Source organism: Pezoporus wallicus, unplaced genomic scaffold, assembly GCF_028554395.1.
Source record: "Pezoporus wallicus isolate ANWC-B61680 ecotype Strahan unplaced genomic scaffold, APGP_CSIRO_Pwel_v1 contig_4191, whole genome shotgun sequence".
Taxonomy (NCBI): Eukaryota; Metazoa; Chordata; class Aves; order Psittaciformes; family Psittacidae; genus Pezoporus; species Pezoporus wallicus.
The window spans coordinates 5698429-5725315 of NW_026641383.1; the positions used below are offsets into that span (position 1 = coordinate 5698429).

The window sequence follows — 26887 nt, forward strand, 5'->3', positions numbered from 1 at the left end:
CCCGGAATGTTTTTCCTAGAATACAGCAGACACATACAGGGCCACCTCAGAGCCCTGGCTGTCTGAAACACCCCCCCCCAGCATTCACTGTGGAGATGGATGGTGTCTGCATGCTGGGCTCTGGCTTCAGTGGAGCTCTGTGTGGTGATGTCTACTCAGGAGAGGAAAGCCTGGAGAAAAGTGGAGAGAGACTGCTAGTAAGAGAATGAGAATGCTGAAGAGTATTTAACCCAGAGGAGGCATACAGGCATCCAGGAAAGATTAGCGTTGGCTCCTAGATCAGTTACTAACATGTTTTCAAATGATGAAAGGATGCGTTCATGTAACCAGCTTCCCTCTGCTTCTCTATTGCCAGGCAAAACTGTTGTATTTGAAATCCAAGTCTGTGCTTGCTTAAAAAGAGTAAAGAGATGGAAGTATTACAGTTGGGAATGGGGAGAAAGAACAGGACTTGGGTGATCAGTTATTTCTGCTCTGAGTTGTAGGATAGAGGGTTTGGTGGTAAAGTTTGTTTTCTTTAAATAGACTTATAGACTTATGTTAAATGGATCAAAGTGATCTATTGAAAAGCATTTGTTTGAATCGTTTGTTTTGGAAAAAGTTCATCAAAACTTGGAATATTTTCAGGGATTTCTGAAAATCTCTAATTTTAATGCAGTACGGTTGAGGGATATGTGTCCCGACAGATGTTGATGAAACCTTTTAGCCAGGTTTGTAGCATTTAAGAGCAAGTTACTTCAATTCTTTTTGTTATGCATCAATAATAAAATGTTCAAGACTACTTCAGGAATTCAAATCCCTCATTCCCAGTCAAATTAAAAGCAAGGGGGCATTCAGGTCCCTTACTCAGCTTCAGCAGCCTAGAACTTCAGTGTGAGTTTGCAATAGCTAATATGTATTAAACACACTTTCAAGTGCAGTTCTATTATCATTTATCTCATGGTAGTATTGCCTCACAGTCATAATTTTTTGCTTCTATGCAGTAGTTCTCTGTATCCCAAAGGACAGGAAAGCTTTATAAACAAATGTAGGCCATTCCCAAGTCCTCGGGCAAGCAAAACTTCCACGGAAGTCTCCAGGAGCTTTGCTCACATGTCTCTATTTTCATGCCATGAGCACTGCTGTGTATACAAGCAGATGTTCTCCTTTGAGTGAAAGTGACTTTGGGGAAATAGCAGTAGTCATGTAGCAGCCCACACGCATCCCCTGCAACGGTTTGGAGGAGAAAATAATGGTTATCAACTCAAACTGCAGAAGGTTATGTGCACAGAATGGGATTATGCATGGAGGGAGTTGATGACTGACTCAGAATGGGGTTCTGGCTAAAGGAAACCTTTTCTAGGACATTCTGCAGAACATACGGGTTTGGCTTCCTTCACAGAACAGGTTATTTGCCAAATATGTAAAGACTAAAACTCCAAGCTTTTCATTTGGGAAGTTTCTGCTTTAGCATGTTCTCTGCCAGTGCTTTGATATGCTGGAATTAAAATGTTTGTTTTTCACTCTGGCTTGATATTAAGCTGGTTTAATGTCTTACAGAAGCTGTTTTGAAAGCTTTCCTTTTCCTCTCTAGATCCGTCTCCCTGGATGGGTGACATCTCTTATCATCAGTCAGGCAGTTCTGAGTTGTGCCTTTAGATAATGAAAACCAAGACCTTGCATATTTCTCCCCAGCAGAGTTCTTCCTCTGTTTCCTTTCACCTCAGATGTTTGGGTTTTTTCTGTGTATATCCCAGTATTTCAGTCTCAGTGTTCTTTTCTCATATATTAGACTCGCAAAGGAATTGGAGACCTGTCTCATGGTTCAGGAGGTGCTTTTTGTCTTCATCCAGTTTCTTGTCTTGCAATTGAAGTCACCACCTGTAATCCTCCCCTGCCTGGAGTTTGTCACTTCTGATCCCAGCTATGCTCCTTCCCATAGCATTTCTTCATTGTGGCATGACAGGATTACCATGTAGCGCTCCATGGGTTTCCTTCTTGGCTGAAAGGCATCAGGAGAGGTTTATCTCTTCAGTGCTGTTCATTTATTTCAACTGACTTCATTCATGCTGCCCTTTTACTGCATCCCTTCCCTCATCACACTTGCCCTGTATGGCTGCAGCCACTGGCACACACACTGCAGAGGGAGGAACAGATTATTTCATAAATGGTCAAGGTTGGAAAACAGCTGAAGCTCATCCAGTTCCAACCCTCTGCCATGGACAGGGATGTCTCATGCTAGACTAGGTTTCTCCAAGCCCTGTCTGACCTGGCCTTAAACACTGCCAGGGATGGGGCATTTACCACTTCTTCAGTCACTCTGTTCCAGTGCCTCACCACCCTCACAGTAAAGAACTTCTTCCTTATATCTAACCTGAACCTCCCGTGTTTCAGTTTAAACCCATCACCCCTTGTCTTATCGCTACACTTCCTGATGAAGAGTCCCTCTCCAGCATCCTTGTAGGCCCCCTTCAGATACCCACCTGTATGTTCAACATGGCATCTGCACCGTGCTTGATGGCCCTGATCCAGTACTCAGAAAGGTCAGTGCAAAGATACTACTGAAATATAAACACCTGAAGGCAGTGTTAGATGGAGAACCAGGGACCTCCTCCCCTTTAGCATGAAAAGATTAGACCAACAAGTGGGGACGCCTGGAGATCCATCTCATTTGCTGTCTTTTAGGGGATTTTTCCTGTCCTAAAGCCTGGATCAGTGAATCACAACAGGCTCTGGGTGCTTTGGTTCAGGCAGGTATGCTTGGGAATACACCATTTCACTTCTAGCCGTGTGCTGAGCAAATGTAATTCCAAAGCCATCACATCCTGCAGCAGTGAGACCACAGGAATGGAGGAGAAATGATCCAGCAGTGAAGAAGCTACAGGGTATATTTGGGTTTGCCCTTTAAAAGCAACTACTGTACCTCTTAAATCTCAATGAGATGCTGGAGAGCAGCTAATGCTCTGCCTCAGTGTTGGAGATGGAGCTGGCTGGTCTTGCTTTTGCAACTGATCTACATCTGCTGCAGGTCTGGCTGCGAACTCAGCGGAGGATCTGCTTGTGTAGCAGCAGGCTCTGAAGCACCTCCCATGTCCCCTTGCTGTGAGAGCCTGTTGTCCCTTTGCTCTCCCAGTAATTTTGGTGGCAGTGCTTGCAGGGCAGAACTGAGCTCTGGGTAAACACCCACCAACGACAGACACTGAAAAAGGGTTTGTGTCTGTAATTTTTAGTTATTTAATGCACATTTGGGTCACATCACTTGATATATGTGAGATTTCTACATATGTGAATGTGCACCAGTGTTGACAAGCTGTGGTTTTACAGCTGTTTCAGATAGTATAGGACAGCATTTACCATTTTGACTTTGCCCCTCGGGCAGCTTGTTGCATGTAGCTGTGCCCCAGGTGGGACTCTGTGGGGCTGGATTGGTGCAGTAAGGCAGTATCCTTCAGGTGTCAGAATGCCAGAGGGGACAGGAGCCTGTTCCAAGGATGCTTTCCCAGCCCTCTTGCTGCTGGGTGGGTCATCCTTCCTGGTCCCAGCAGAGGTAAAAGCTGCCATTACAGTGGATGCTGCTTAGTTCTGAGGTGCATGTAACTGAGCTGTGAGCATGTTTGCTCACCTCTCAGTTTTTGGACTCCAGTGGAGGCACAAGGAGCTGCAGGCTTCTCTTCAGGAAAGTCAAGGCACAGTTCACTAGGCAAGAGAGGACTGTGACACAGAGGGCTGCAAAGAGAAAAGTGCTGCTGTTTCAGCCACTCACTCCACAGCAAAAGAACATTATCATGTCCAATAAATAAATAAAAGCATCTTCAATAATATGATTATATAATGATCTATTTATATATAGATAAAAAATATATATATAAAAATAAATAAAAGTCATCACGGGCCTTGGATTCCCAGAGCAAACAACACAGCGGAACTGCTCCCTGGTCCCACTCCTATCAGTGCCCTTTGCACTGGGGACAGGAGGAAGGTTTGGGTGGGGAAGAGGCTGCTCACAAGCTGAGCTCCCTCCACACTATGCAAGAGAGCACTGCATCCCTCAAATGAGCACTAAGTAATGGCAGCCAGCAGCAGGGTGGCCACAAGCACTGGGCCCACCAGTGCTGGCTAGAATTGAGAGCAGGGGCTTGAGGAGGGTCATGGTAGAGGCGGTGATTCAGGGATTTGGGTGACAGGTTTCTTGGTTATTTACCCCATCTGTTTCTGTGATATGCTCCACATCTAATGAGCATCACTTGGGAAAGGAGGGCAAGATGCTTTCTTTTTCTGCTATGTCATGAAGAACAATTTAGCTGCCTCCTCTTAACAGCTTTTATTGCCATTCCTCTCTTCATCTTTGGTAAGAAAGCAAAGTGCTTTCCTGGGAATCTACAGCCAGAGTCTGCCTTCAGTGTTGAGGCTCTTGCAAGCCTGAAGAACACCTTCAAATGGTGACAAGTCTTGCAGAGGAGACTTGGCATGCAACTAAACTAAATAATATAATCTGTAATGCAAACATTTATAGAGCAAATAAATAACTCTCAATGAATGTGCCTTATAAATAAACTCACACTTTAATTAGCAGGCTATTTCTAAGTCTTCCTTCCTATAAACAGCTAGCCCTGATAACAAACCTCTTCCAGTGAACACTGAGGCAGTAGTATCTTCTGTGTGAAGAACTAACCAGGAGGAGAACTTCTGCCATCTGATAAAGGCCCAGTGCTGTCAGCTACTGAATTGTGTTTTGGTGATGGGAGCTGTGGGGTTTTATTTCTTTTCTATGCCAAAGGAGGGAGCTCAGGTGGTCCAGGGACAGTGGGGGCTTTGCAGAGCTGATGCTGCACATGTTGGCTCTGTCCTATCCGGGTACTCTTAGTTATAAGCCCAGCCTTACCTTTAACACGTTTTAAGCTGTCAGTGACCAACCCTGGTGAGGAGTGGCCACAAACAAGGACTTTGGTTTTGAAAACCATGTTAAGGGAAAAAACCTTAATGGCTACAACATTTTAAAGACATTTCCCCCTTCATCTAGACTTCATTAGAGAAATGCAATATGTTCAATTGCACTTGACTGCAATAAGTGGTTCCTACCTGGAGCCTTGAAAACCTTCTTCCATTTAGAGGAGGTTTTTCTCTCAGGTAAGCTGTGTGTGTCTGGTTCCATTTCTTCCCATATCAAGATGGACGGCTTCTTCATCAGCCCATACATGCCTGCCAAATTAACAGGGTATCAGCTACATTAACTCATTCAGCTCTGTCTTGAACTACATCGTTATGTTTCTCCAGATGAAATATTGCCCCTTGCAACTATTTCTGATTAAAAAGCTGAACATAATAAGCTCTATACTATTCACACTGGGGAGGAGGGAGGCCATAGTTTGCAAGACTTAGAGTGTAAAAGTAATGCTGCTCCAAAGACAGTTATTCCTTCGCAGATCCATTGAAATTTGTTATTACATGTTCCATTGGAATTTCAAATCTTTTTTTTTTTTTTTATCAGTTGCTTGAAGTTATTTTTAGGAAAGCTTTGGAAGCATTTCCATCATTTATGTGAAGAGGCCATACCGAATAAACAGGAGAAAGCCCTGTTGTCTGAACAACCTAATGCACTTCAAAAGGCTCAGCTACACACCGTGGTGTCAGGTTATTTGCAGAAGGTCAGATCAATTTTATCATCAGGCAAACATTAGCACATTACTTTTCTTAGAAGCAAAGCAAGTCAAGTTTTTTCCAAGAAATACATTTGAGGAAAAATCAAATGGCATTTGTTAGAAACCATCACTCACTGGGGCTTGTTCTCTTTAAGGCACTTACTCCCTTATTACCTTTGTAACGGTAAGCCATTGCATCCAAATGTCATACAGGGGCAAATCTGGGTTTAAAAGTTTCCTACTCTGTAGGGCAAATGAATCAGAACTGGGGCCTGTGTGTCTGTGGTGAAGTGGATAATCTTTGAGAGGGGATTTTATCTGTTTGCTTACTTAACTTCAAAAGAGGGTTCTGACCCATTAAATGCAGTGTCTACTCAAAGGACCATGTCCTTTAAACCTGGTGGCTGCTGGAAGTTGTCTCCAGACAGTGGATGTAAAGGAGAGGGGGAAGGATGGCTGCTGGTTGAGGGAAAGGTGACTTCCTAAGGAAAGAAGTGCCCTGATTTGCTTTAAGGAAAGAGAGTGGAGTAAGGTTTGAAGGAAAGTATTTCCTTAGTGTTGATGCAGGAGTCCAAGGAAAGCTCTGGGTGAATTCTTCTGGCCAAGAACTGTCTGTGTCTATGCCATGTTTGCTGAAAGCTGTAACGAAAGACATGTTGGGTGGTGGTTGGCTCCTGTTATCTGTCCATACCTGTAATGCTGGCCCTGAGAAAGGAGACTTGGACTGAAGCCCTGATTCACATCAATCCTGGATGCAGCAGTCTGTCACATGGTTTAACTCCCTGTGTTGTTCTCATATATCAGATATTGATCATACATCTCACTTGTCAGATATGATTATTAAAGTGCAGTGCCACATGTATTGTAACCATGGTCTGCGGCACGTCCCTCAGGGAGGCAGCAGCAAGACTTGCCTTGTCCCCAGTCCTTTCTGCTTCTCAGAAAACAGTGTTAAGACTTAAGGTCCTCATTCATCTGCTCCCGTGTTTAGGTTTCAGAGTCAGTGCAACACCCTGTTTTGCATCAGACGGTGTGAATCCACATGACTGACACATAGACATGACCTGTGCTCTGGAGCTGGTGGCATGCATAACAAATCTGCTAGAGAGGTCTAAAGAGAGATGCAAAGAGCAAATGGATGACAGCAGCATTCCTCTTGCCACCACTCTTTCCAGCATCCAAACATTTGGGGATGCTGTTTCTGCTGGATTATAGACTTTTATTGTTAAAGGCTGTAATTTATTCTCCTGTTTCTGCCTGTATTTTTATTTTCTGGACCTTATCCAAACGACACTGAAGTCTGCTGTTTCTGAGTGGATGGATGGATAAGAAGGGCACAGTCCCTCTCTTATGGTTTGTATGGTTATGGGAACTGATCAGGAATTTTCCATCAGTGTGTTTACTCATTGGAAAACGTGGTCTCCACAAATTGAAAGCAGGATGGAAATCTGAATCTCTGATGAGGACTAAAAGCTTTCCTAGTGCTGCATGAGTCTTGGGGAGCAAGAAGGAGAGAAAATGCATTTTTAATACATGTAAATATGAAACCACAAAGGTGGCGAGAGGGAAGGAGTGGAAGGCAAGAAACCTGAATGGATTTTTAGTTTCATATCTATGACATCTCAATTAATTTAATGATGGGAGTGGGGAAAACAAGACTCTAATGGGGGACAGACACTTGGGCTTTTACAGTGAAAGGAAGTTCAAATACAAAATGGGTTTTCAGGAGCTGGAAAAATCATGACTTTCGGGGTCATTTGGCACAGCTACAAGGTTTAAATGGGCTTGAGGTCTTTATGTTGTGATTCCACCCTTGGGACAAGGCAGAATGGAACTTAACTACATTAAGACCTATAGGGAAAAGCCTCGAGGAAGGGGGAAAGTAGTTAGGGGTAGTGCCAGGTAAACATATAGACATAAGTGTCTGGTTTACCCACTGGGAATGGTTCTTTGATGGCAATGTCTTTACAGAAGGAATTACTATTACTATTCATTATTGAAAATAACTGTTTCTTCTTTACCAGTCTGTTGTTTTAAAGTTAACTCCATTTAGTCTGGGGTTAGAAATCAATGCTACCTGGCATGGCTGTTTGGCAGGATAATTTTGTATCAGACAGCTTATAGATTTCAAACTATTTGACCAAACCATAAGAATAATAAATGTACTTCCAGAAAGCAGGGGAAACCACCCAAGAACAGAAGGAAGGCTCTGGTTTTTGGACAATATTTCCATAGCAAATCATTTGACTGTAACAGAGCATCAATTCTAAGAGGTTTTCACCAAGTGTGTTTATAATCCATAGACCTGCAAACCAGGTTGATTTTTAAACCTCTGGTGGCAGACTGTTGCTTGCTCTAAACCGGTGCATGTAAGACAAGATTCCTAAGTCAGCCTACATGGGGTGGAATTGGGCTCTGTGCTGGGATTTTTAAGAGGATTTACCACCGCAGGCTGTACCTGCCAGGCATTTCCTCCGGGAGCCTCCCAAGGGAGCTGGAGGAACAACCTAGTGCCAAAGCAAAGCTCCTTGGGCTGAGCTGACCACAGCCAGGCCAAGCCCAGTGTCCTGCAAGGAAAGCTCAGTTTGTTCTTGCCTACTTCTTCCTACTGGAAATGCCACAGTCATTCCTCTGTGTTACCTAGGGGTCGGCAGCATAAGTGTTGGGAAAAGAGTTGGTTATTGGATGGGAAATGTCAAGAGAGTAGATTTGAAGTAAATGAATACCCAGAAGTTCAGTAACAAATACTGAGTAACATTTGTTTGGTGGAAGCTGTCCCACTCTGGTTAAAGACACACAATGTTTCTAAACTGGTACAGAGTTAAGCTCTTGTTTGGGACATGTTTAAATTAGCATCAAGGTTAAGTAACATCTGTGAATATTTCCAGTGCTCACAGAGCCAGAAATCAGTTTTGCATCATGCACAAGTGGTAAATAAAGAGTTTCCCAGAGACTTTTGCTTTTCTGTTACCTTGCATCTAATCCTGCCACTGCAATTGCATGGAAATGTGTTGATCATTTGTTTCAGGAACATGTCACAAATATCCCTGCCTTGTGTGGTTTAATGATGGATGAAGCTTGGAAATGGAACTTGCCTGGGGTTTGTTGTAAGGTAAATTTAGAGCATGTGAGTAAAATTCATATGAGCTAAGTGGGGGCGGTGTGAGGAGTATTGCATTAGGGTGCTAGAGAAGGCTTCTGGCAGAATTTAGGACTAGAAGAGTATATACACAGTGTAACGTCAGTATCCAGCTACCTGGGCTTTGTTTGGTTTCTATGTAAGAAATGATCCATTTCTGTTCATGTTGACTGCAAACATAAGATTTAGAAGAAAGCTAAAGGTCACAGCAGCATATGGCTCTTTCACCTCCTCTTTCCACAATATTACATGACAACATGTGCTGAATGCATGCAAATAAAATAACCCACTTCTTCATACATGGCAGACCAATGTGGATTTTGGTTATTGCTTAAAGATCTTGGTGTGCAAACAGAAATCCTCCAGCCAGCAGCAAACAGATAAACAGGGACAAGAGGTAGCGGCCTTGAGCTGTGCCAGGGGAGGTTTAGACTGGATAATAGGAGCAATGTCTTCACCAGAAGGGTGCTCAGGTGTTGGAACAGGGCAGTGCTGGAATCACCATCCCTGGAAGTGTTCAGACCTGTGTAGACAAGGCCCTCAGTGCCATGGGTTAGCGGTGGCCTTGCCAGTGCTGGGGAATGGTTGGACTGGATGGACTTGGCTTTCCAACCTGGTTGATTCTATGATTGTATGAAAGTGCTGATGTGCACGTCAGGGCTCTGGGTACCTGCTGGATCCTACCACAACCCAGACTCACTGTTCACAGCCCAGCTCCTGCTTTCTGTGCCTGGGTATTCCCGCACAGCTGCCTGCCGGGCTTATGCTTTGGGAATCATGAAGTTCTCTGGCCTATAAAATACAGCTGACAGGACTGATCCTGCCAGGATTAACACCCAGAGTCCTGAGGGCTCTGCACAGATCTGAGCTGCCAGCCCCTTCCTGCACACTGAGTGGGAAACTCAGTCCAGTGCAGCAGCAGTGTGATGTGGGGGATGGAGGTTTGGAGCTGGCAATGAGCAAGGGAGGAGAAGTGTTGATGCAGCCTTCCTGGATTGTGTAACTCTTGGATCGTGTGGGTTGGTGTGTACATCCAGGGTGCTTGGCTCCTGGCGGAGACATTGTCTGATGAAATAAGAGACTTGCAAAAGCACTTCAGGGAAGTGAAAACTGCCCTCCCATCAAATGTCCAGTGTTGACACATAGCTGCTTGTGGAGACAGAAAAAAGCACATCCACTGCAGATGATTCACAGGTTCTTAGCTTAAAACAAAAGAAGCTTTGAATGGGCATTTCCTGTTATCCTAAAATAAATGACTCTTCCCAACCTATAGTTTCAGAGCAGGATCTGGGTTGTTTCATAGCACCAATGGCTGCTGTATCAAAGTGCTTCTGTAGTTTTGATAAATCCCCAGGAGACAGAAAGGCAATATAGCTCCATGCCAGTTCATCTAAGACTTCTGGATAACCCATATTAGAGGCATAAAAGCATAGCTACAGAGATTCATCATTTGATGCACAAGTCCAAGCATGGTCATTTGCAGCCTGGAGAATGGCCTGATTTATCCAAGGTGGCCTGCAGTTGTTGTAGCTGGGTGAAGTTAAATAATGCAGTACTGTTTAAAATTGCATGAGTTTATGGTTTCATTTCCTCTGTTCATTCATAATTCCTACTCCCTCGTAGATTACTGCAGTCAGTGATTATCCCATCTGTCCAATCAGTCTCTGAAGTGAGCGGGAATGGCAGGCTGTTGTGACTCTTCCTTGCTCATGCACTAAGCTATACTTTGGCAAAGGAAAGATGAACTTGCCCTCTATGGTGAGGTTTAGGAAAGATGAAGGGCCTAGCCTCTCATCTTAAGGAAGATGTAGCATGGAAAAGATAATGAGGAAGGGCTACTTTCTAATAAATCAATTTGATCGACTGCATTGACAAAAGAATTTCTACAGCGTGCCCACCACACAAGGGAGCAGTTCAAATGTCTCTGTCTCCTGCTCAGGCCCACCACAAGGATCTGTCTTGCTGTATCTCTGTCACAAGAGAGCCTCTATGGACTAAACTGTGTGACTGACTGAAGTGGATGCTGAAGGAGAGACGCAAGGCAAGTGCCAGTACCAGGAGAGCATCTCCCGCTGCTACCAAAGGCAGAACAGAACTGCCAAACCAGCTCGACCTTTAGAAGAGGTGGAAGCTGTCTGAGAAGCCATGGGGCTGCTCGGAAGAAGCCTTGATTCTTCAATGCTCTCTATAGTTCTGCCAGGACCTCAGTACCCAGCCCTGAGTAAGCAACCGCAGCTCTGGACGCCTCACCCTGGCCAGGATTAGCTCTACTTGCACTGCTGGTGTTGCTGCCCTCACAGCTCTCTTCAATGGAGAGCGTGCCTGTGTGTCCCATGATGTATAGAAGATGGGTTAACTAAACCTGCCTATTTAAATAGATCAGATGATCCAGGTGATCTTGCTTGGACTAACTTCAGAAGAGAGCAAGTCTGACTGCAGCACTGTGGGTATGAGAAGAGATGGCTGAGGATGACAGCCTATTACCTCCCACTGGTCTAGATGTCTACATGGGCCTTTGGAGAACAACATTCAGAAACAAGCACTTCCCATTGCTTTGGAGCACCGAGGTGAAGTGCAGGGTGAGAAAGTCTTCCAAATATGGGGCCTAAGATTATTTAGGAATTAATGTTATTAACTTGCATCAGTTATTTCCCTGCTCATGGAAAACGTATTGCCCTTCCTATTTAACAGATAGGGACAGAGGGAAGCTGTTAAATGTACCAAAGAATGCAGCAGTGGTCATGTCTTAGCTGAGATTCAGGTACAAGAAATGAAATCCTGACCCTATGAAGATCAGCAGGACTCTTGTGAGCAACTTTATCTGCATGAACAGCGAGAGGCTGTGCTGTGCAGCCAGAGGCATTGCTCACACCAGTGTGTCATCTCCCCTGCAGAAACATGAGGCATTACAGAGGAATGGAAAAAAAACAAGGAAAGAGTAGGTGGAAACAACTGGGATGAGTGATGAATACTATGAGGAGTGGGAGAGAAAAGTGACAAGGAAGTGGGAAACCACCTTTGGTCCCTGGAGTGAGAGAAGGAAAGGGTGGCAGATCCCCCAGGTGCTTTGCCACTGTCATTGCTCTGTGCACTTCACTGGTGGTCTACAGACCCACAGATGTTATGAAGTTTGGCAGAGCTCAGCCTGCTGTGCAGAAAGACTTGAGGGACATTAAAGACACCAAAAGGAGAAGACAGGATCTCTCAAGACCCTGGAAGTGTTTTGAGTGCAGCTAAAGAAGAAACACAGTTTGAATAATGTCTAAATCATGAGAAAGGCTGAGACTAGATGTGAAACATCCACTTTCTCCATCCTGCTTGTCCTGGCAGTTTAATTCAGGAAACTGAACTCTGTGCAGGCTGGCAGGGTCACTTGTCAGCTTGTTGGGGCTTGCTGCTCTTGGCAAAGCCAGAGACAGCCAGTCTTTGGGCACAGTGCAGTAAACACTGATTTCACTTAGCCCTGTGTCTGTTGAACCTGTGTCTGTGATGAGGTGAACCCCATGGTACTGTGGCAGCAGAGCCTGCAGCAGTTAGTCAGCCCAGCACTCTGGTTGCCTGAACCCTGCCCGAGTCAGGTCAGGGTGCTGCTGTCTGTTGGGTCTTGCCCATCTCCACGTTTTTCTGTCTCCTTGTCCTGCCCCACCCTCCCTGCAGTCAATCCTGAAAATCCTGAAGCAGTTGCCAGCATTTCCAGGCAAGGTGCCCAAAGAGCAACACAGCAGTTTCTCAAGCAGCACTTGGACACGGAGCCAAGAGCTCTTGCAGGGTTTGAGAATACAAGCTCAAGGTGAGCAATTAAGAGTCCTTCTCTCCTCTTTTTCCTCCTGTCTCTTTGACCTCCTGGTCACAGAGAACATTTAAACATCTGATCTGAACACACCACAAGTTAAAAGCTGGAAGAACACAAGACTTTTATGAACTAAGTTAAGCATATTGTGGCTTTGGAAGGTGGCTGACTTGCATTTCTCTGTATCTTTGCATTACAATCTCTTTAAACATAATAGCACCTTATTAATTTGTACTGCCAGCACAAAACAAAGGCATTGGCCTACCTGAAAATTTGGGCCTCCGGGCCTCTACTAGAATAAAAAATTAATGATTTTAGCTGTCATCAGTTTTTTAATTCTAGAAGGAACCATGACTAGGGAGTTCTGACTCCTCTCTGTTACTTTGAAAGGAATTTAGGATGCATTTCAAAAGCTGTGTTTATATCAAACAAGTCTTTTTTCTTATAGTAACAAAGATATAATGGTAAAAATTTGCTATGGGGGCAAGTTATTAAAAATCTTCATAAAAAAAACAGCACAAAAATTGCTTTCTTTGGAAACAAAAAATTGTATATGCATAAAGTGCGTAAGAGAGATTCTAAATGGAGAAAGCTGTATAATGTCTGGTTCCTATATGCTGTGCCGTGTCGGCTCCTACAGCACCAACTCTCTTCTCTCCTTGTCCAGAACCTGCTTACCAAACTGCACGTTGCAAGTGGGGAACCTACCAGTGTGGTCTATTGATTTGCTTTAAATCATTCTGTTATCAATCAGCTGGTGGCAGGTGATCGTGCTCACCCTTGCCAAAAGTATTACAGCAAATCCTGCAGAATAAATGCCAGCACTCACATGAAACTGTTAACAGAGCAATGCAAGAAAACTGTGAGGTTTCTTTTCTCCTCCCTACCCATACACAGTGCTTTGATCTGCCATGCAATTGGGTCAGCACTTGGGAAATGCATTTCAGTATCCCCATCTGTGATTTGAATACTATGCAGGAGACCCTAAATGTAAAACCTCACAGATCCTACAGTAGAGTACCCTGTCAGGCCAGGCTGGACAGGGCTTGGAGCAACCTGATCTGGTGGAAGGTGTCCCTGCCTGTGGCAGGGTGTTGGAACTGGATGAGCTTTAAACTCCCTTCCAACCCAAACCATTGTATGATTCTGTTAAAAACCCTTAACTAGCACAGGTATTCAAAAGGAAAAAAAAAGGCAGATATCACTGGGATAGATCCTCATTTAATTACAACAGCAAAGGCCTGTGGAAATCAGCAGCTCCCACAGAGCACTGTTGGTTAAGAAAGTCTGCGTTGTTCATTTCTGGAGCAGGAATATGCTGGCTCACAGCTTTGTGAGCTTTTAGGTCTTGTCTTTACCAGAGTAATTGTACTAGTGCAAATCAGCCTAAATGCTGATGGAGGCAATGGAGCGTTTGATCTGTACCCCTCTGTCAGTGTGCAGGGCACCTGTTCCTGGAGCCTCTGGGCTGCTAGTGAATAGAAGTGCTGTATCCTGGGCCATGCAGAGTCCCGCAGGAGCTGACCACAGGTACTTCTTGTCTTTTGGATGCTTCTGAGGGGAAAAGCAATGTGAGATAACCTGTGCCATGGGGTCCTGAATAGCTGCAGCTAGCAGCAGGTATTGGCTGGGGTTCCCTACCACCCCTCTGAAGGCTATCCGCAGTAGTGGAGGCTTCGTGGTGCATGATCTGACTTCCAAAATGTCCTTCCTCTGCAGATCCTGGCAGCACAAAGAAAAGCCTTCAGTGCTGGGCAGCAATGCCAAGGGGCTTATCTGTCGTGGTGAGGTGTGGATGCTCTCAGAGATCTCAGCTCAGTGGGAGCAATCAGAAGCTTCTCTGGGGAGACCTCAAAGGGAGCCTCAGTGAAACCACAGAGAGAAGAACAAGGAGGAGAGGGATGGAGAAGCTGGAGAAGGAAGGTGGCAGCATGGTGAAGCAGTGAGAGAGCTTTGCTGCTCAGACATGCCTTAGGTAGGTTCACAGTGGAGGAGAGGGTTCTTGCAGCCCTGCAGGCAGTGAACTTACAGCCCAGATGGCTGAGGCTGACTCTTCTGTCACTCCAAATAGGTGTAAAGTTATGGCTGTGAGGATAAAGACTCCTGGATAGCAGAGCTAATTCAGCTGGGGTGTAAACCAGCCTGCCCATTGGCACCCCTCGTCTCACAACACTGGAGAGACTCCCCAGCAGCAGTGCTTGCAGTCATCCCCTTTAAGACATCACTTGCCTTGTGCTGTCCCTGGTGAGCTGCAGGTTGTGTTCAGTCCCATGTCCCCACAGTGTGGTCCAGGGACCCTGTCCCAACCTGCCAGCCAAAGCTCCAACCTGACTGCTCTTAGGAATCCCACAGCAGGCAAGAAGACAAGAGGGAGCTCAGGTATTTTAATCCAGAAGAAGTTAAAATCAGACACATTCTTTCCTCTCAGGTCACTGTCCAAGTGTCCACTCCCCCTTGTTCATCTCTGTTTTATCCCCAGGTGCCTTGGTGGGACCTTCTCCCCCTAATTCCTTGACCTGTCTTGCCTTGCTCCAGAGACTGGGGTCTACTTGGGCCTTGCACAGCCACCAGAGCAAGCTCTTTCCCCTGGAAAAAGCAACATTTTTTTGTTTGACACTAAGAATAGCAATGCAGTTAGAGTGTTATAACCCATTTTCTAAAGCATTTGCTGATGAACTACAACCACATCACAGTCTTGTGCATTTTGATATCTACCATAGGCAAAATCCATAAGTTTGCCCTAAAAATTACCTTTCAGGGATAAGTGGCTTTCTATGAAGGTTTTCATTGTCTTCTGATACTCATCTTCAGTCATGTGGAGCTGGGCTACCTCAGTGCTTGAGGAGCATTCTTCTTCTGTAGCTGTACCCTTCTCTCGAGGAGGCCAGTGTGCAGCAGACACCCTGAAACCTGCTTTATTCAGGTTCCTTGCAAACATCCTCCCAATGGAGCTGTTGGACACGAGAATGACAATTGCTCTCCCTTTCACATCAGTATTCCTCTCCACAATGCCAAAGGAGAAGAGGATAATGAAGCAGGCCAAAGATGCGATAGAAATGCATACGAAGCCATAGAAGAGGCAGGAAAGGGTCGTCGCGAGCAGTAAGTCTGTGGCCCGCAAGAAGAGATGCTGCAGGAGGATAATCATGGTGAGGAAAATGAGCTGCTGCCTCCTCACTCAAAGGCAAGCAGAGTAACCAGTGAGGAGCCACCACATGCAACCAGGCTGTTATAAAGCCAGGCAGCGTTGCGAAACATGCGTAGGCAAGTCCAGATCCCGTGGGGAGGGTGAATCACTTTCTGGGATAGGCCAACAACGGGGATTTTCATACCATGTTCCTTTCCAGGAGAGAGCAGTGCTGTGTTTGTCTTGGCTTGGCTGTGCACTTGGATGCTTTCCTGGGCTGAAATGTGAGGATCTGTTTGGTAAGGGCATTTCATCATGTGTCATCTTTAGGGCCAGTGATGGATATAGTTTATTTTGAAGCAGCCTTTTTTTCACGGGTTTCTTAAAGCGGTGTGTGCATGGCATTGGGAAGCCATGGAGCAGAAATAACCCTGTATCTGCTTGGCATGCTGCAGCTCTTAAGTTTAGCACTCTCAGTACTGCCACAAAGCAGGCAGATTGAGTAAGGCTGGGAAAGGTCCCAAGCAGGCACAGAACTGGAAATGCTGCCCCATGCAGCCAGCTCTTGTTCTGGTGTAAAACATGCCATGCCAGGGGCAGTGTGCTGGTTGGACTGCATCACTCCAGGAGTTCAGTCACGTCAGAGGTGGGAGAAATGATCTGGAGAGAGGGTTTCTGATTGAAGACAGGGATTGCAGGGAAGGTCTTGCTATTTCTCAGGGTGGCAGGCAGAGCAGTGCATCCATCCCTGACTGCAGCAATGCCCTCTGCACATGGAGCACAGCAGCGCTCCCTGCTACAGCTGCAGCCTTTGCAGAGCTGGGAAGAGCCTGGTATATGTAGGACCAACACTGGCAAAGGTAAATGTTGGAGCATTTACTCAGGTCACCTCCAGTGGTGGTGGGTCAGGAGGAAGCTCTCACATCAGCCTGCAACTTCCTCACTGACAGCTCTTTTGCTGCTTTCTCTTTCATAGGAGCATGTCTCTTATGAAGACAGGCTGGGAGAGTTGGGCTTGTTCAGTCTGGAGAAGAGAAGGTGCCAGGGAGACCCTAGAGCAGCTTCCAGTGCCTAAAGGGGCTACAAGAAACCTGGAGAGGGACTTTGGACAAGGGCCTGTAGGGACAGAACAAGGGGGAATGGCTTTAACCTGACAGAAGGGAGACTGAGATGGGACATTAGGAATAAGCTCTCCCCTGTGAGGGTGCTGAGGTGCTGGCACAGGGTGCCCAGAGAAGCTGTGGCTGCCCCATCCCTGGAAGTGTTCAAGGCCAGGTTGGACGGGGCTTGGAGCAACCTGCTCCAGTGGAAGGTGTCCCTGCCCATGGCAGGGGGTTGGAACTGGATGAGCTTTAAGGTCCCTTTGAACCCAAACCATTCCAGGTTTCTGTGATTCTGTGAAGCATACACTGAGGTTGGTGGCAAGACCTTTCCCTTCATGTCAGAGTAGAGGTGCTGCTGATCACCACTAAAACCTCAATGTCAGAAACTCCTCTTGCAATAGTATCTTCCTTTTTTTTTTAGTTTCTATTTTAAATGTGGATCCATATAAAGCCCCCCCCCCCCCCCAGATGTGTGCTGTGGGTGTCTTGTGTTGCAGGTGGGTGTCGTGTTTATTCCCCACTCTAACTGGGAACATACTGGGAGCGTGGGACAGGCTGTCAGCATGACCCACACATGATTTACTGGTCTGTCTTGTTCGTCCTCCGTGCGAACACGCAGGTCCCAGCTCACAGATCAGTAGGAGTGTGCTATCACAGCAATCCAGCTCCAGGCACTTCTGGGATGGAGTTGCTGATAGCTGCACCCCAAAACCACCCTGAGCACCACACCCAGCATGTGTGCAAACACACAGAGCTTTATTTGAAGTGGATGAAGGGATGCAAGCATCCAGTATGCCTCTCTACAGCTACCTGAAAGGAGGATGGAGAGACAAGGTGGCCGGTCTCTTCTCCCAAGTAACAAGCTGTAGGACAAGTGGAAACAGCCTTAAGATGCACCAGGGGAGGTTTAGACTGGAGATAAGGAGCAATTCCTTCCCCAAAGGGTGCTCAGGCATTGGAACTGCCCAGGCCAGGGCTGGAGTCACCGTCCCTGCAAGTGTTCAAACACTGTGTAGATGAGGCCCTCAGTGACATGGGTTAGTGGTGGCAGTGCTGGGGAACAGCTGGACTTGCCACCAGTGGGTCAGCAGGCACGGGTGGCCCTGGCCAAGCTGGTGTGCACCTCGCCAGTTTGAGGGATGAGCATGGCATGCTCCTGTCTGCAGCGTGGTGGGGCAGTCCCCCCCACCTCTGCCTTGAGCTGGCACCTGTGCCTCCTGTATCCACATGGTCCTGGCCAGAAAAGGTTTATGGTCGTTTGTGCTGCAGTAAAGAGAAGAACCCCAAATGTTGCTCCTGCAAAAAATGTGCTTAAAGCCCCTTTGTGCTGGGTGTACTGACTGAGGGGAGCAGCTTGCACGCTCCTCTCAGTATTGGAGCCTTAAGGTCAGCCTGAAAGGCAGGATGGGGAGCTCTGCGCTGCTGGGAGCCGGGCTTTAATCGTTCTTTGGTGGCTCTTGGGTATTCTAAGGTTCGGTCGGTGATGCCCGTTTGGGGGTTCCTCACTGTGCCTCAAGAGTGATGGACTTGGGGAAGTGCAGGTCTGGGTTGATGCTCTCAAAGCAGAGCTGTCACAGGCAGCGAGGATCAGCTTTAGAGCTGGGCAAACCGTGCTGTGCCTCACCGGATCTTGATTCCGAGTGCTTCTCGGAGGAGGGAAGGGGAAAGCCTCACAGCATCCTGCGGGATGCGGGTCCGGTGCCGGCCCTGCCCGCTCCCTGTAGCGGGGTTGGGAGCGGGGTGCCTCGGTCCCGCCCCGCGCAGCACCGCCCGCGGCGCAATGGCGCCACCTGTCGACCGCGCACGGCGCCGCCCGGCATCTCGAGCACCCTCTGGCGCCGCTCTCCAGGGCTGGGGATTGTGGCTGGAAAGATGGTCGTTGGAAAAGGACCTGGGAGTGCTGGTTGGCAGCTGAACACGAGCAGCGTGGGCCCAGGCAGCCAAGAAGCAAACAGCATCCTGGCCTGTATCGGCACCAGTCTGGCAGCAAGGCCAGGGCAGTGATTGTGCCCCTGCACTGGGCACTGGTGAGGCTGCACCTCGAATCCTGCGCTCAGTTCTGGGCCCCTCATTACAAGAAAGACATTGAGGTGCTGGAGTGGGGCCAGAGAAGGGCAACACAGCTGGTAAAGAACCTGGAGCCCAAGTGTGATGGGGAATAGCTGAGGGACGTGGGGGTTTCAGACTGGAGAAGGGAAGGCTCAGGGGGGACCTTATCACTCTCTGCAGCTGCCTGACAGAAGGATGGAGCCAGGAGCGGGCTGGTCCCTTCCACCAAGTAACAAGTGATGGGACAAGAGGCAACGGCCTCAAGCTGCTTCAGGGGAGGTTAAGACTGGAGATTAGAAACCATTTCTTCCCCAGAGGGTGCTCAGGCTTTGGAACAGGCTGCCCAGGGCAGTGCTGGAGTCACCGTCCCTGGAATTGTTCACACACCGTGTAGACAAGACCCTCAGTGACCTGGGTTAGTGGTGGCCGTGGCAGTGCTGGGGCAAAGGTTGGACATGATGATCTTGAAGGTCTTTTCCAACCAAGTTGATGCTATGATTCTATGACTCTCTTGGCAGTGCCCCCAGCTCTGGTTTCGGGGTACCCACAGACCTGGGAGTCCCACTGGACCCAGTGATGGACAGAGGCAGCTCAAAGGCTGCTCCCACCTCCAGATCAGCACCAGCAGCTCTTGAGATGGGGGTCACAGTATTTCTGTCCTTCTTCTAGGTTAGCCCACCCTATCCTCCCCAGAAGTGAAGTTTGAAAGAGGCAAACCACCAGCTACCCAGAACCACTGCAAAAACCTCTTTTCTTGAAGGCAGGATTTCTCTGTTCAGTGCTTCTTCTCAGTCAATGAATAAACATTAAAAGCAGAGGCTCTAGTGTGGGTCAAGAAAGCACTTCAGAAGTAGTGGTTTATTATTATTTTTTATTTCCCACTGCTATAATGTCAGGGAACAGTCAGGACCTCAGGCCTGCCCTGGGTTTTATCTTACCATATTCATAAGCAGAAAGACATTTTGCCTGTAGGTGACCCATGGGGCAGCAGTGACATGTCCACTAGCTGCACTGCTGGCTGTCGCCCAGCTTGGGTTTTACACTATAATTATTAAGCTAAGTCCTCCAAGGGTTTCCACTGCATCCCTTCCTAAATGGCATTAACCCTTGGGATGCTACAGCCATGCCAATTGTATGCTGGGCTGCATCAGATGAAGTGTGACCAGCAGGTCAAAGAGGGGATGCTGCTCCTCTACTCTGCTCTCGTGAGACCCCACCTGCAGTACTGTGTTCAGCTCTGGGTCCCTCAGCACAAGTGGAGGTCATGGAGATGTTCTGAGGGCTGGAGCAGCTCTGCTCTGGAGCCAGGCTGAGAGAGCTGGGCTGGTTCAGCCTGGAGGAGAGAAGGTTCCTTAAGGGGAGACCCTGGAGCAGCTGTCTGGGGAGCTGGCCACCAGAAAAGTTGTTGCTTGACTTGGCCATGTGGTTCAGAATGCCTGTTAGAGGGAGCTGTATGTCTTTAAAATTCTTGAGAGCATGGTTAAACTCTGTACAATTAGAGACTTACCTTGAACCCCTTTGAAGCAGATCCTAAAGCTCTGCTTGTTTTCTCATCAATACCACCACTGCATTCGTGATGCTACCAACCACGCAATGAAAAGTGATGTTTTTCCTGAAAACTGTATCCTGAAGTCAGATCTCCAGGAGTCTCAGAAGCTTTACAGGGGCACATTTTAATTGTATAAATGAAATCATTTCAATGCCATTACATCGTATATCAGCTTTCCAACGGTTCCCCTACATTTTGGGCTGTACTGTACTCAGGAGAGTTCCAGAGAGCTAAAAGCCAAGTGCAGTGAGAGCAGTCAGAGGCCCTTTGGTGGTCAGCAGCTCTTTGCAGGCACTCCAGCAGCCTTTGGGAGCTGTCAGGGAACATCTCTTATTGAAGCTGCTGCTTGTCTCTTTTGCCTCCTGTCTGATTGAAATCCTCACTGCACAGCATTGTACCTGCTTGAAAGATAACCAGGAAGTTCAGTTTTCAACAGATGAAAATGGAATTCAGTTCCTCGCTGAGTGAAAATTGATGTTTAAAGCCACAAAGCGTTTTGTTCCCAAGTGTTTTATAGAAGAGAGGAATAGAGTTTAAGTTTTGCCTTATTCCCTTCGTGTTTTCCTTTTTTCTCTCTTTCCCAGTAGCAGTATGAAAAGAGGAAAAATTAGATGTAAAAAGGGAAAAATGATGGGAAGTATGAGGGCGGAGGGAAAGAATTAAAGTTCCTGTTTCTTCCAGTTCCATTCTGGTTTGATCGCAGAACTTGTATGCTAAATAATGAACTTAAACACTGATATTTGTATCTCTTGCAGTGCTCTGATGTGATTTTTACCCCATCCTTCAGACTTACTAAAGTGAAAGCAGTGACTATCAAATGCATTTTCTTGTGCAGTTTGGTGCCAGCAGCAATAGTTGATGGTAGTGACATAATTCCGTTAGTTATGTGGCAGATCAGTCTTACCTGACTCCTCAGAAAGGCCCCAAATGCTTATTAATGGAGGCATCCAAATGTCCTGTGATGTTTGACATCACTTTGTTATCGTGGTCATGAATCCAAAGAAGAAGACTATCAGCTTGGGCAGATACCAATATCCTAGATGCTCCACTGCAATTCAGTACAATACTGACCTATTTATTTCTATACCTCATTAGATGCTCTAGTATTTTCCCCATTTTTCTTTTCTAAAGGCATTTGCATTCCTGTCATTTACTTGAGGCTTCTTGCTCACTGTTAAATGTCGTTCAGTCATAACAGAGCTGAGAAGGAGCAGAGAGGGGAAAACGAAAGAGGCAGCTAGTAATGGGTGGTGCAGTAGGAAGCTGTAATGCATGGACAGCACACACCGCTGCTCTAAGAGAAGTTTAAGGACACATAGCCCTCAGTGTCTGAAAACCAGTGTGTGAGCATGTAATTATAGGGCACACATATCATAGGGTCACACTTATATTCCACAGACAATATTAAATTACTGATTTGTAACTTGTAAGCATTGACCTTCGCAGTTTGGGGTCCTCAAGTTCAACCAAAGTCCTTGATCCTTGGGATCCTCAAAGTTAAACCAAGTTACTTCATTTGACTAATAGATTGTCAGCAATAGAGAAACTTTGTCTTCTCTCAGATTTTGGCACTGGGTTTCCAAGCCACTGATGACTTGTAGTCATGTGTTAATGGTAGATCTTGTGCGTTGGTGCCTTTCCTTCAATGTTTCTCTGAATCGGATCTCACATCTTTTAACAGGTCAGCTACTTCTGAAGCACAATTGATCCAGTGTTTCAAGTGTTCCTTTATACCTGTGAATGCCCTTTTGAGGCAGAAGACATCTTGCCAGAATTGTGATCCCATCTGTCTTGGTCTTGTAAAGTTATTTGGGTTGGAAGGAACCTTTGGTGGGCATCTAGTCCCATCTCCTGCTCACAGCTGGTCCAGTTGGCAGTTTTGCAATGAACATAGTGCAGTGGCAATGCTATGGGTCTCAGAAGCCCTCCATCTGTAGAGACATTCACAACCCAACTGGACACAGACCTGGGCAACCTGCTCTGGCTGACCATGCTTGACCAGGTGGGTTGAACTAGTAAGTCCTTTCCAACCTCAGCTGTCCTTTGATTCTTTAAGGATCATGTTCATGGCTATCAAGTATTTTCTGTATGTGAGTGAAAGAGCTCAGTTTTGATTACTGGAAATAATCCAATGGGAGACTATTTGGGAAAATTAAACAGTGCTGGAAAATAGGCTTTCCAGTGCTCTCTGTAAAGCATCTGACTGGGATGGTCGGTCAGGACCTCCCCTGGGGCAGTCAGCTCAGGTTTATCTACAGCCCTCATGTGCTGCATGGAGGCCACTAGAGCTCCCACCTACTGAAGAACCTCGAATCAGTCTCAGGGCATTGAACGGGCGTTAAAAACTGAAAACTCTGAAGAACAGAGACCCCCAGCGGAGATCTATGGAGTTTCACTTGACGTGAAAACACTGATGATGCTCTCTAGAAAACCAGAAGATACAGATAAAGTATAATTCAAAGTACAGAATAATTCATCAGAACAGCTATTCGCCATTGAAAGGCAAGCACTGCTTTCCCTCTCTTGGGAAAAAGCAAGCTCCTAATGCAAGAGATCCAGGTTGGATGGGGCTTGGAGCAACCTGGTCTAGTGGAAGGTGTCTAGTGGAAGGTGATTGGAACTGGATGAGCTTTAAGGTCCTTTCCAACCCAAGTCTGTGAGTCAATGATCCTATGTTTCTCTGCTGCCACGCACACTGGGCCTTTAACTACAACCAGCATCTCGAAGTCATGTTTCATAAGATAAAATAAATCCTTTTCTCATTATAAATCCTACATGAGTCAGGATTATCCCATTTCTGCAGCCCAGAAAATTAGGTCAGACAGGAGAAATGACTTGATGGAGGCCATCAGGGAACTCTGTGACAATTAGGGTGGAGGAGCCCTGGGATAATCTGTCAGGTCCCAGTGTTTGCTGCATCCTTTCCACACTGGAAAAAGCCAGTAGCATCACTTCTTTTGTCCTTTGAAACTGCTGGATGATCACAGTAATGGGTTATCTCTTGGGCTAAGCACACCTTTAAATGCATTTCTTAACACTGTCAAATAGTCCAGCTCCCAAATTCCTTTCCTGTTCAGCATTAATATTAATGCAGATTTTCTGACTTAAACACATGGGCTTTTCTTGAGGGTGCAGACACCAAATTGACTTAAGCTGGAGGAAAAACCTTATTTGGGAAACCCTGAAAATCATCTTTAATCAGAAGCTCATTAAATGCAGAACAGAAAATGCAAACAGCTCATTTTGAAAAGGGCCACGCTCTGGGTTTTGGCTTCCCATCCTTTTCCCCAGCACAATGACAGATGTGCTCTGTGCTCACCACAGCCAAGCTTCACTCGAAGGTCAGGGGATACGGATTTAGAAATGAAACCTGACTGAAATGAAATTGCTTTTGCCTGTCAACACATCCTCTCGTTATAGGTACATCAGAGATATTTAGTGGTCTCTTCCAGAGGCTTGTCTGTGCAGGAGAACAAAGGAAGCACCCTGCAGTGAGCTGAGCAGGTGAAATAAACACTCTGCTTTGGGCAAGCTGTTGCAGAGGATTCTTCCATACAAAATCCCTTTGTAATAATAACAGCCAAGCGTGTGTGTGTGTGTGTGTGTGCGCAGTGTCATTTTCACCTACAATGATCCAGTGTTTTACCTGAATTAATTCCATGTCTTGTCTCTCCTTTTGAAGTGTTACAGGCAAGTTACTGAACAGCACCCAAGGTGTCATTTTTGGTGACCAGTCTGGCAGTACCAGGTCAGGGGTAGGTGAAGATGATGGTTTTGAAGGCTTGGTTGTAGTTTAAATCCTCTTCCTCAGTATCCCAAGGATGGAGATTCCCCCATCTCTGTGGGCTAGAGCATCAGTGTAGCAGGTTGGTGCCCCATCCTGGTGGCCTTCTGCTGGTGTCACTCCAGCCTGTCAATGTCCTTCCTCCTCCAGAAGGTATCAGAGCACTGTGTGTTTTCATATATACTTGTCTGGACTTAATTATTTCACTTGGAAAATCCTAATTGCTCCTGTGTGGATGAATTGTGATCTTCCAGCAGTGTTTTCCTAAGTGCTGAGTTTTCTGGCCCAGCTCCCAGCCAGGCTTTGGTGCCTTCGGAGGGACTCAGCCAAGCTGCCTTCCTGAATCTGTAAGATACAGCCCATAGCCTCAGATAAGTTACAAACACTGCTGTATTTTAATTCTGTTTTCATACTTTCTGTCTAAAAACATACTGCTCCATTGCCTCCTTCTTGCAGGGAGCACAAATCCCACTCCTGCCTGGCATGCATCTCCTGAGCTGCTGCAAAGCCAAGCTCTCAGGAGCCTTTGTCAGGAATAAGGCTCCTTTATCTGCCTTCCTCTGTATCCATTTGAGAGAGGGGGTGAAGTGCAAAGCAGAACATGCTGAAAAGCCTTTAATCACACTGACGCCACCATCCTTTGCTCCTCTGTGGGTCTGCTCCCTGCTGAAGCTGTCTCTATCTGTCCTTCATGCTTGTGTAAGGATGCAGCTCTCATCAGCCTTTTATCTGCTCCTTTCCTCCTCTGGAAGTGTTTTCAGAGTTCACATCACTGCCTGGGAAGGTGCAGTGTTCAGCACACTCCCAGGGGCAAATCTGCTCCCCACGGTGTACGGCCAAGGGGCTTTATTCAGCTCTGCCTAATGCTATAGCTGTCTCCAGGCTGGAGCTGTCAGGGGCTCTGCAGCACCCCAATCACCTCCACCCATCCTGGTTATCAGCTGTGCTGCTTCGCTTTCTTAACCCCCCTAGCACACAGTGTGAGAGGGCTGATAGTGTTTTCAATAAATAACAGTCTTGGTAGCAGTAGGAATGGAAAATATTCTCTTCAAAGGAGAGACAGGCACAGAAGAGTCCTTCTATCTGTGCTGTGAGGCTCTGCAACACGTTGAGTTGCAGGGCATCAGGTTTGGACTTTTGTACCTTATGCCCAAGGGAGACTGACCTGGGTAGTTCTCAGAACGTCTTTTGTTACTCTACAGCTAAAATGAGATAGACTTTTCTCTTTTTTACCCTCAAATTGACTTCTTGTTGTCTTTCCTTCAAATAGGAGAAGAGAAAGCTCGGAGGAAACCTTGTAACAGCCTTCCAATACCTAAGCAGGGCCTATAGGAGATCTGGAGAGGGACTTTTTAGAAAGGCAGGTAGAGACAGGACAAGGAGGAATGACTTCAAACAGAGGCGAGATTGAGATGAGACATTAGAGGAAATTCTTCCCTGTGAGGGTGCTGAGGCTCTGGCACAGGGTGCCCAGAGAAGCTGTGGCTGCCCCATCCCTCGCAGTGTTCAAGGCCAGGTTGGACGGGGCTTGGAGCAGCCTGGTCTAGTGGAAGGTGTCCCTGGAACTGGATGAGCTTTAAGGTCCCTTTGAACCCAAACCATTCTGTGATTCCATGAATCTAAACCTTCTCTGCCTATTCAGATGGTGTATGATATTATGCCACAATCTTACGCTGTTAACTGCAAACCACAGTTGCTGTGTCAGTGCTTCGTGATTCAGACCTTCACTGCTGCAGACACGTGGCTGTGCTACAGCGTAGGTGGGCATCTTCCATGCCTCCAGAATCTACCATGAGCTTTGCTTTTCATAGGAAAGCGTGCCATTCACAGCAGAATGATACTAAAATATGTCCCTGTGTCCCTTCCCAGATTACAAGAGCTAACACAGCACTGCCTTTAGATAGGAGAGTTTGGGCATGGATATCTTTAGCTGCCTTGCAGCCCAAATTGGAGGGCATGTTGTGGAACATCACACAAGATAGCAGACAGGATTATGGCGTGTGTATTTCTGTTTCTGGATCCCTTTAGCACTGCATATTTAAGCAAGGTCAGTTATAATACAGCTTGAAGCAGGAAGATGAAGATGAAAGAGCTGCAATTAACATGATCAAGCCCATATTTTCTTACGAACAGCGAATGCAAATGGTAACGCAGAGGAGCAGACAAAGACCTCTCCCAACCCATGTATGTGCTGAAAATTCAGCTCGCACATCAATAAACTGTTCATGGAGAGACTCTTCAATATCTTTGTATTTTAGCCTTGTCATCAGCAACTTTTCAGGATAATTATGTTGTGTGAAATGATTACTACAGAATGAAAGAGCAAGCTCCGGGGTAGTTCGTCTCTGTGGCAGTTCATTTCTCAGTGATATGAGTGATGGTTTTAATCAACAGGTCTGTGCAATGGAATAAGTTCCACTGTCTCATCATTGCTTTGGGGTGTGGGCTGTTTGCACCAATAACTGGGTTTTATAATCAGAAATAGCTCCTGCTACATCCCAGCAAAGAAAAGGACACATAACTGTGAGTGAGTATATTATGCTTTACAGCTGACATTTCCAAAGCTGGATGCCCATATCCCATTTGTGTTAATGAGCACAGAATACTGAAGCCCATAGTTGCCCTGAGTGTAAAATCTAGGTATGCAATGCTTAATTTGGAGGATGTAGAAGTCAGCAATAGGCTCCTGTTGGTATCAAAATCTGTTAAACTTGACTTCAAGGATTCC

The 26887-nt window shown here is 46.4% G+C and overlaps 2 protein-coding genes and 1 long non-coding RNA gene across 6 annotated transcripts in view; 2 read left to right on the forward strand and 1 right to left on the reverse strand.

The window, feature by feature from the left end:
• The window catches only part of PAK5 (p21 (RAC1) activated kinase 5), a 172404-nt gene that overhangs the window by 36122 nt on the left and 109395 nt on the right, over nucleotides 1-26887 (forward strand). The window lies entirely within an intron of this gene.
• On the forward strand, nucleotides 3408-3800 carry LOC130606800 (uncharacterized). The gene is made up of 2 exons (XR_008974052.1): nucleotides 3408-3526; nucleotides 3623-3800. It is a non-coding gene; the product is annotated as an uncharacterized LOC130606800 (long non-coding RNA).
• Nucleotides 3417-15739, reverse strand: LOC130606798 (uncharacterized). Of its 3 annotated transcripts, none has more exons than XM_057423335.1 (3): nucleotides 15299-15739; nucleotides 5059-5178; nucleotides 3417-3705 (listed from the first exon to the last, which is right to left on the reverse strand). In XM_057423335.1, exons 1-3 carry the CDS (start codon nucleotides 15693-15695, stop codon nucleotides 3605-3607), a joined length of 618 nt encoding a protein of 205 aa, XP_057279318.1. In that variant the 5' UTR covers nucleotides 15696-15739; the 3' UTR covers nucleotides 3417-3604. The 3 variants fall into 3 exon arrangements, with proteins under 3 accessions (XP_057279318.1, XP_057279320.1, XP_057279319.1); XM_057423337.1 differs by lacking the exons at nucleotides 3417-3705; nucleotides 5059-5178 and adding exons at nucleotides 13815-14101; nucleotides 14192-14269; XM_057423336.1 differs by lacking the exons at nucleotides 3417-3705; nucleotides 5059-5178 and adding exons at nucleotides 13815-14101; nucleotides 14189-14269.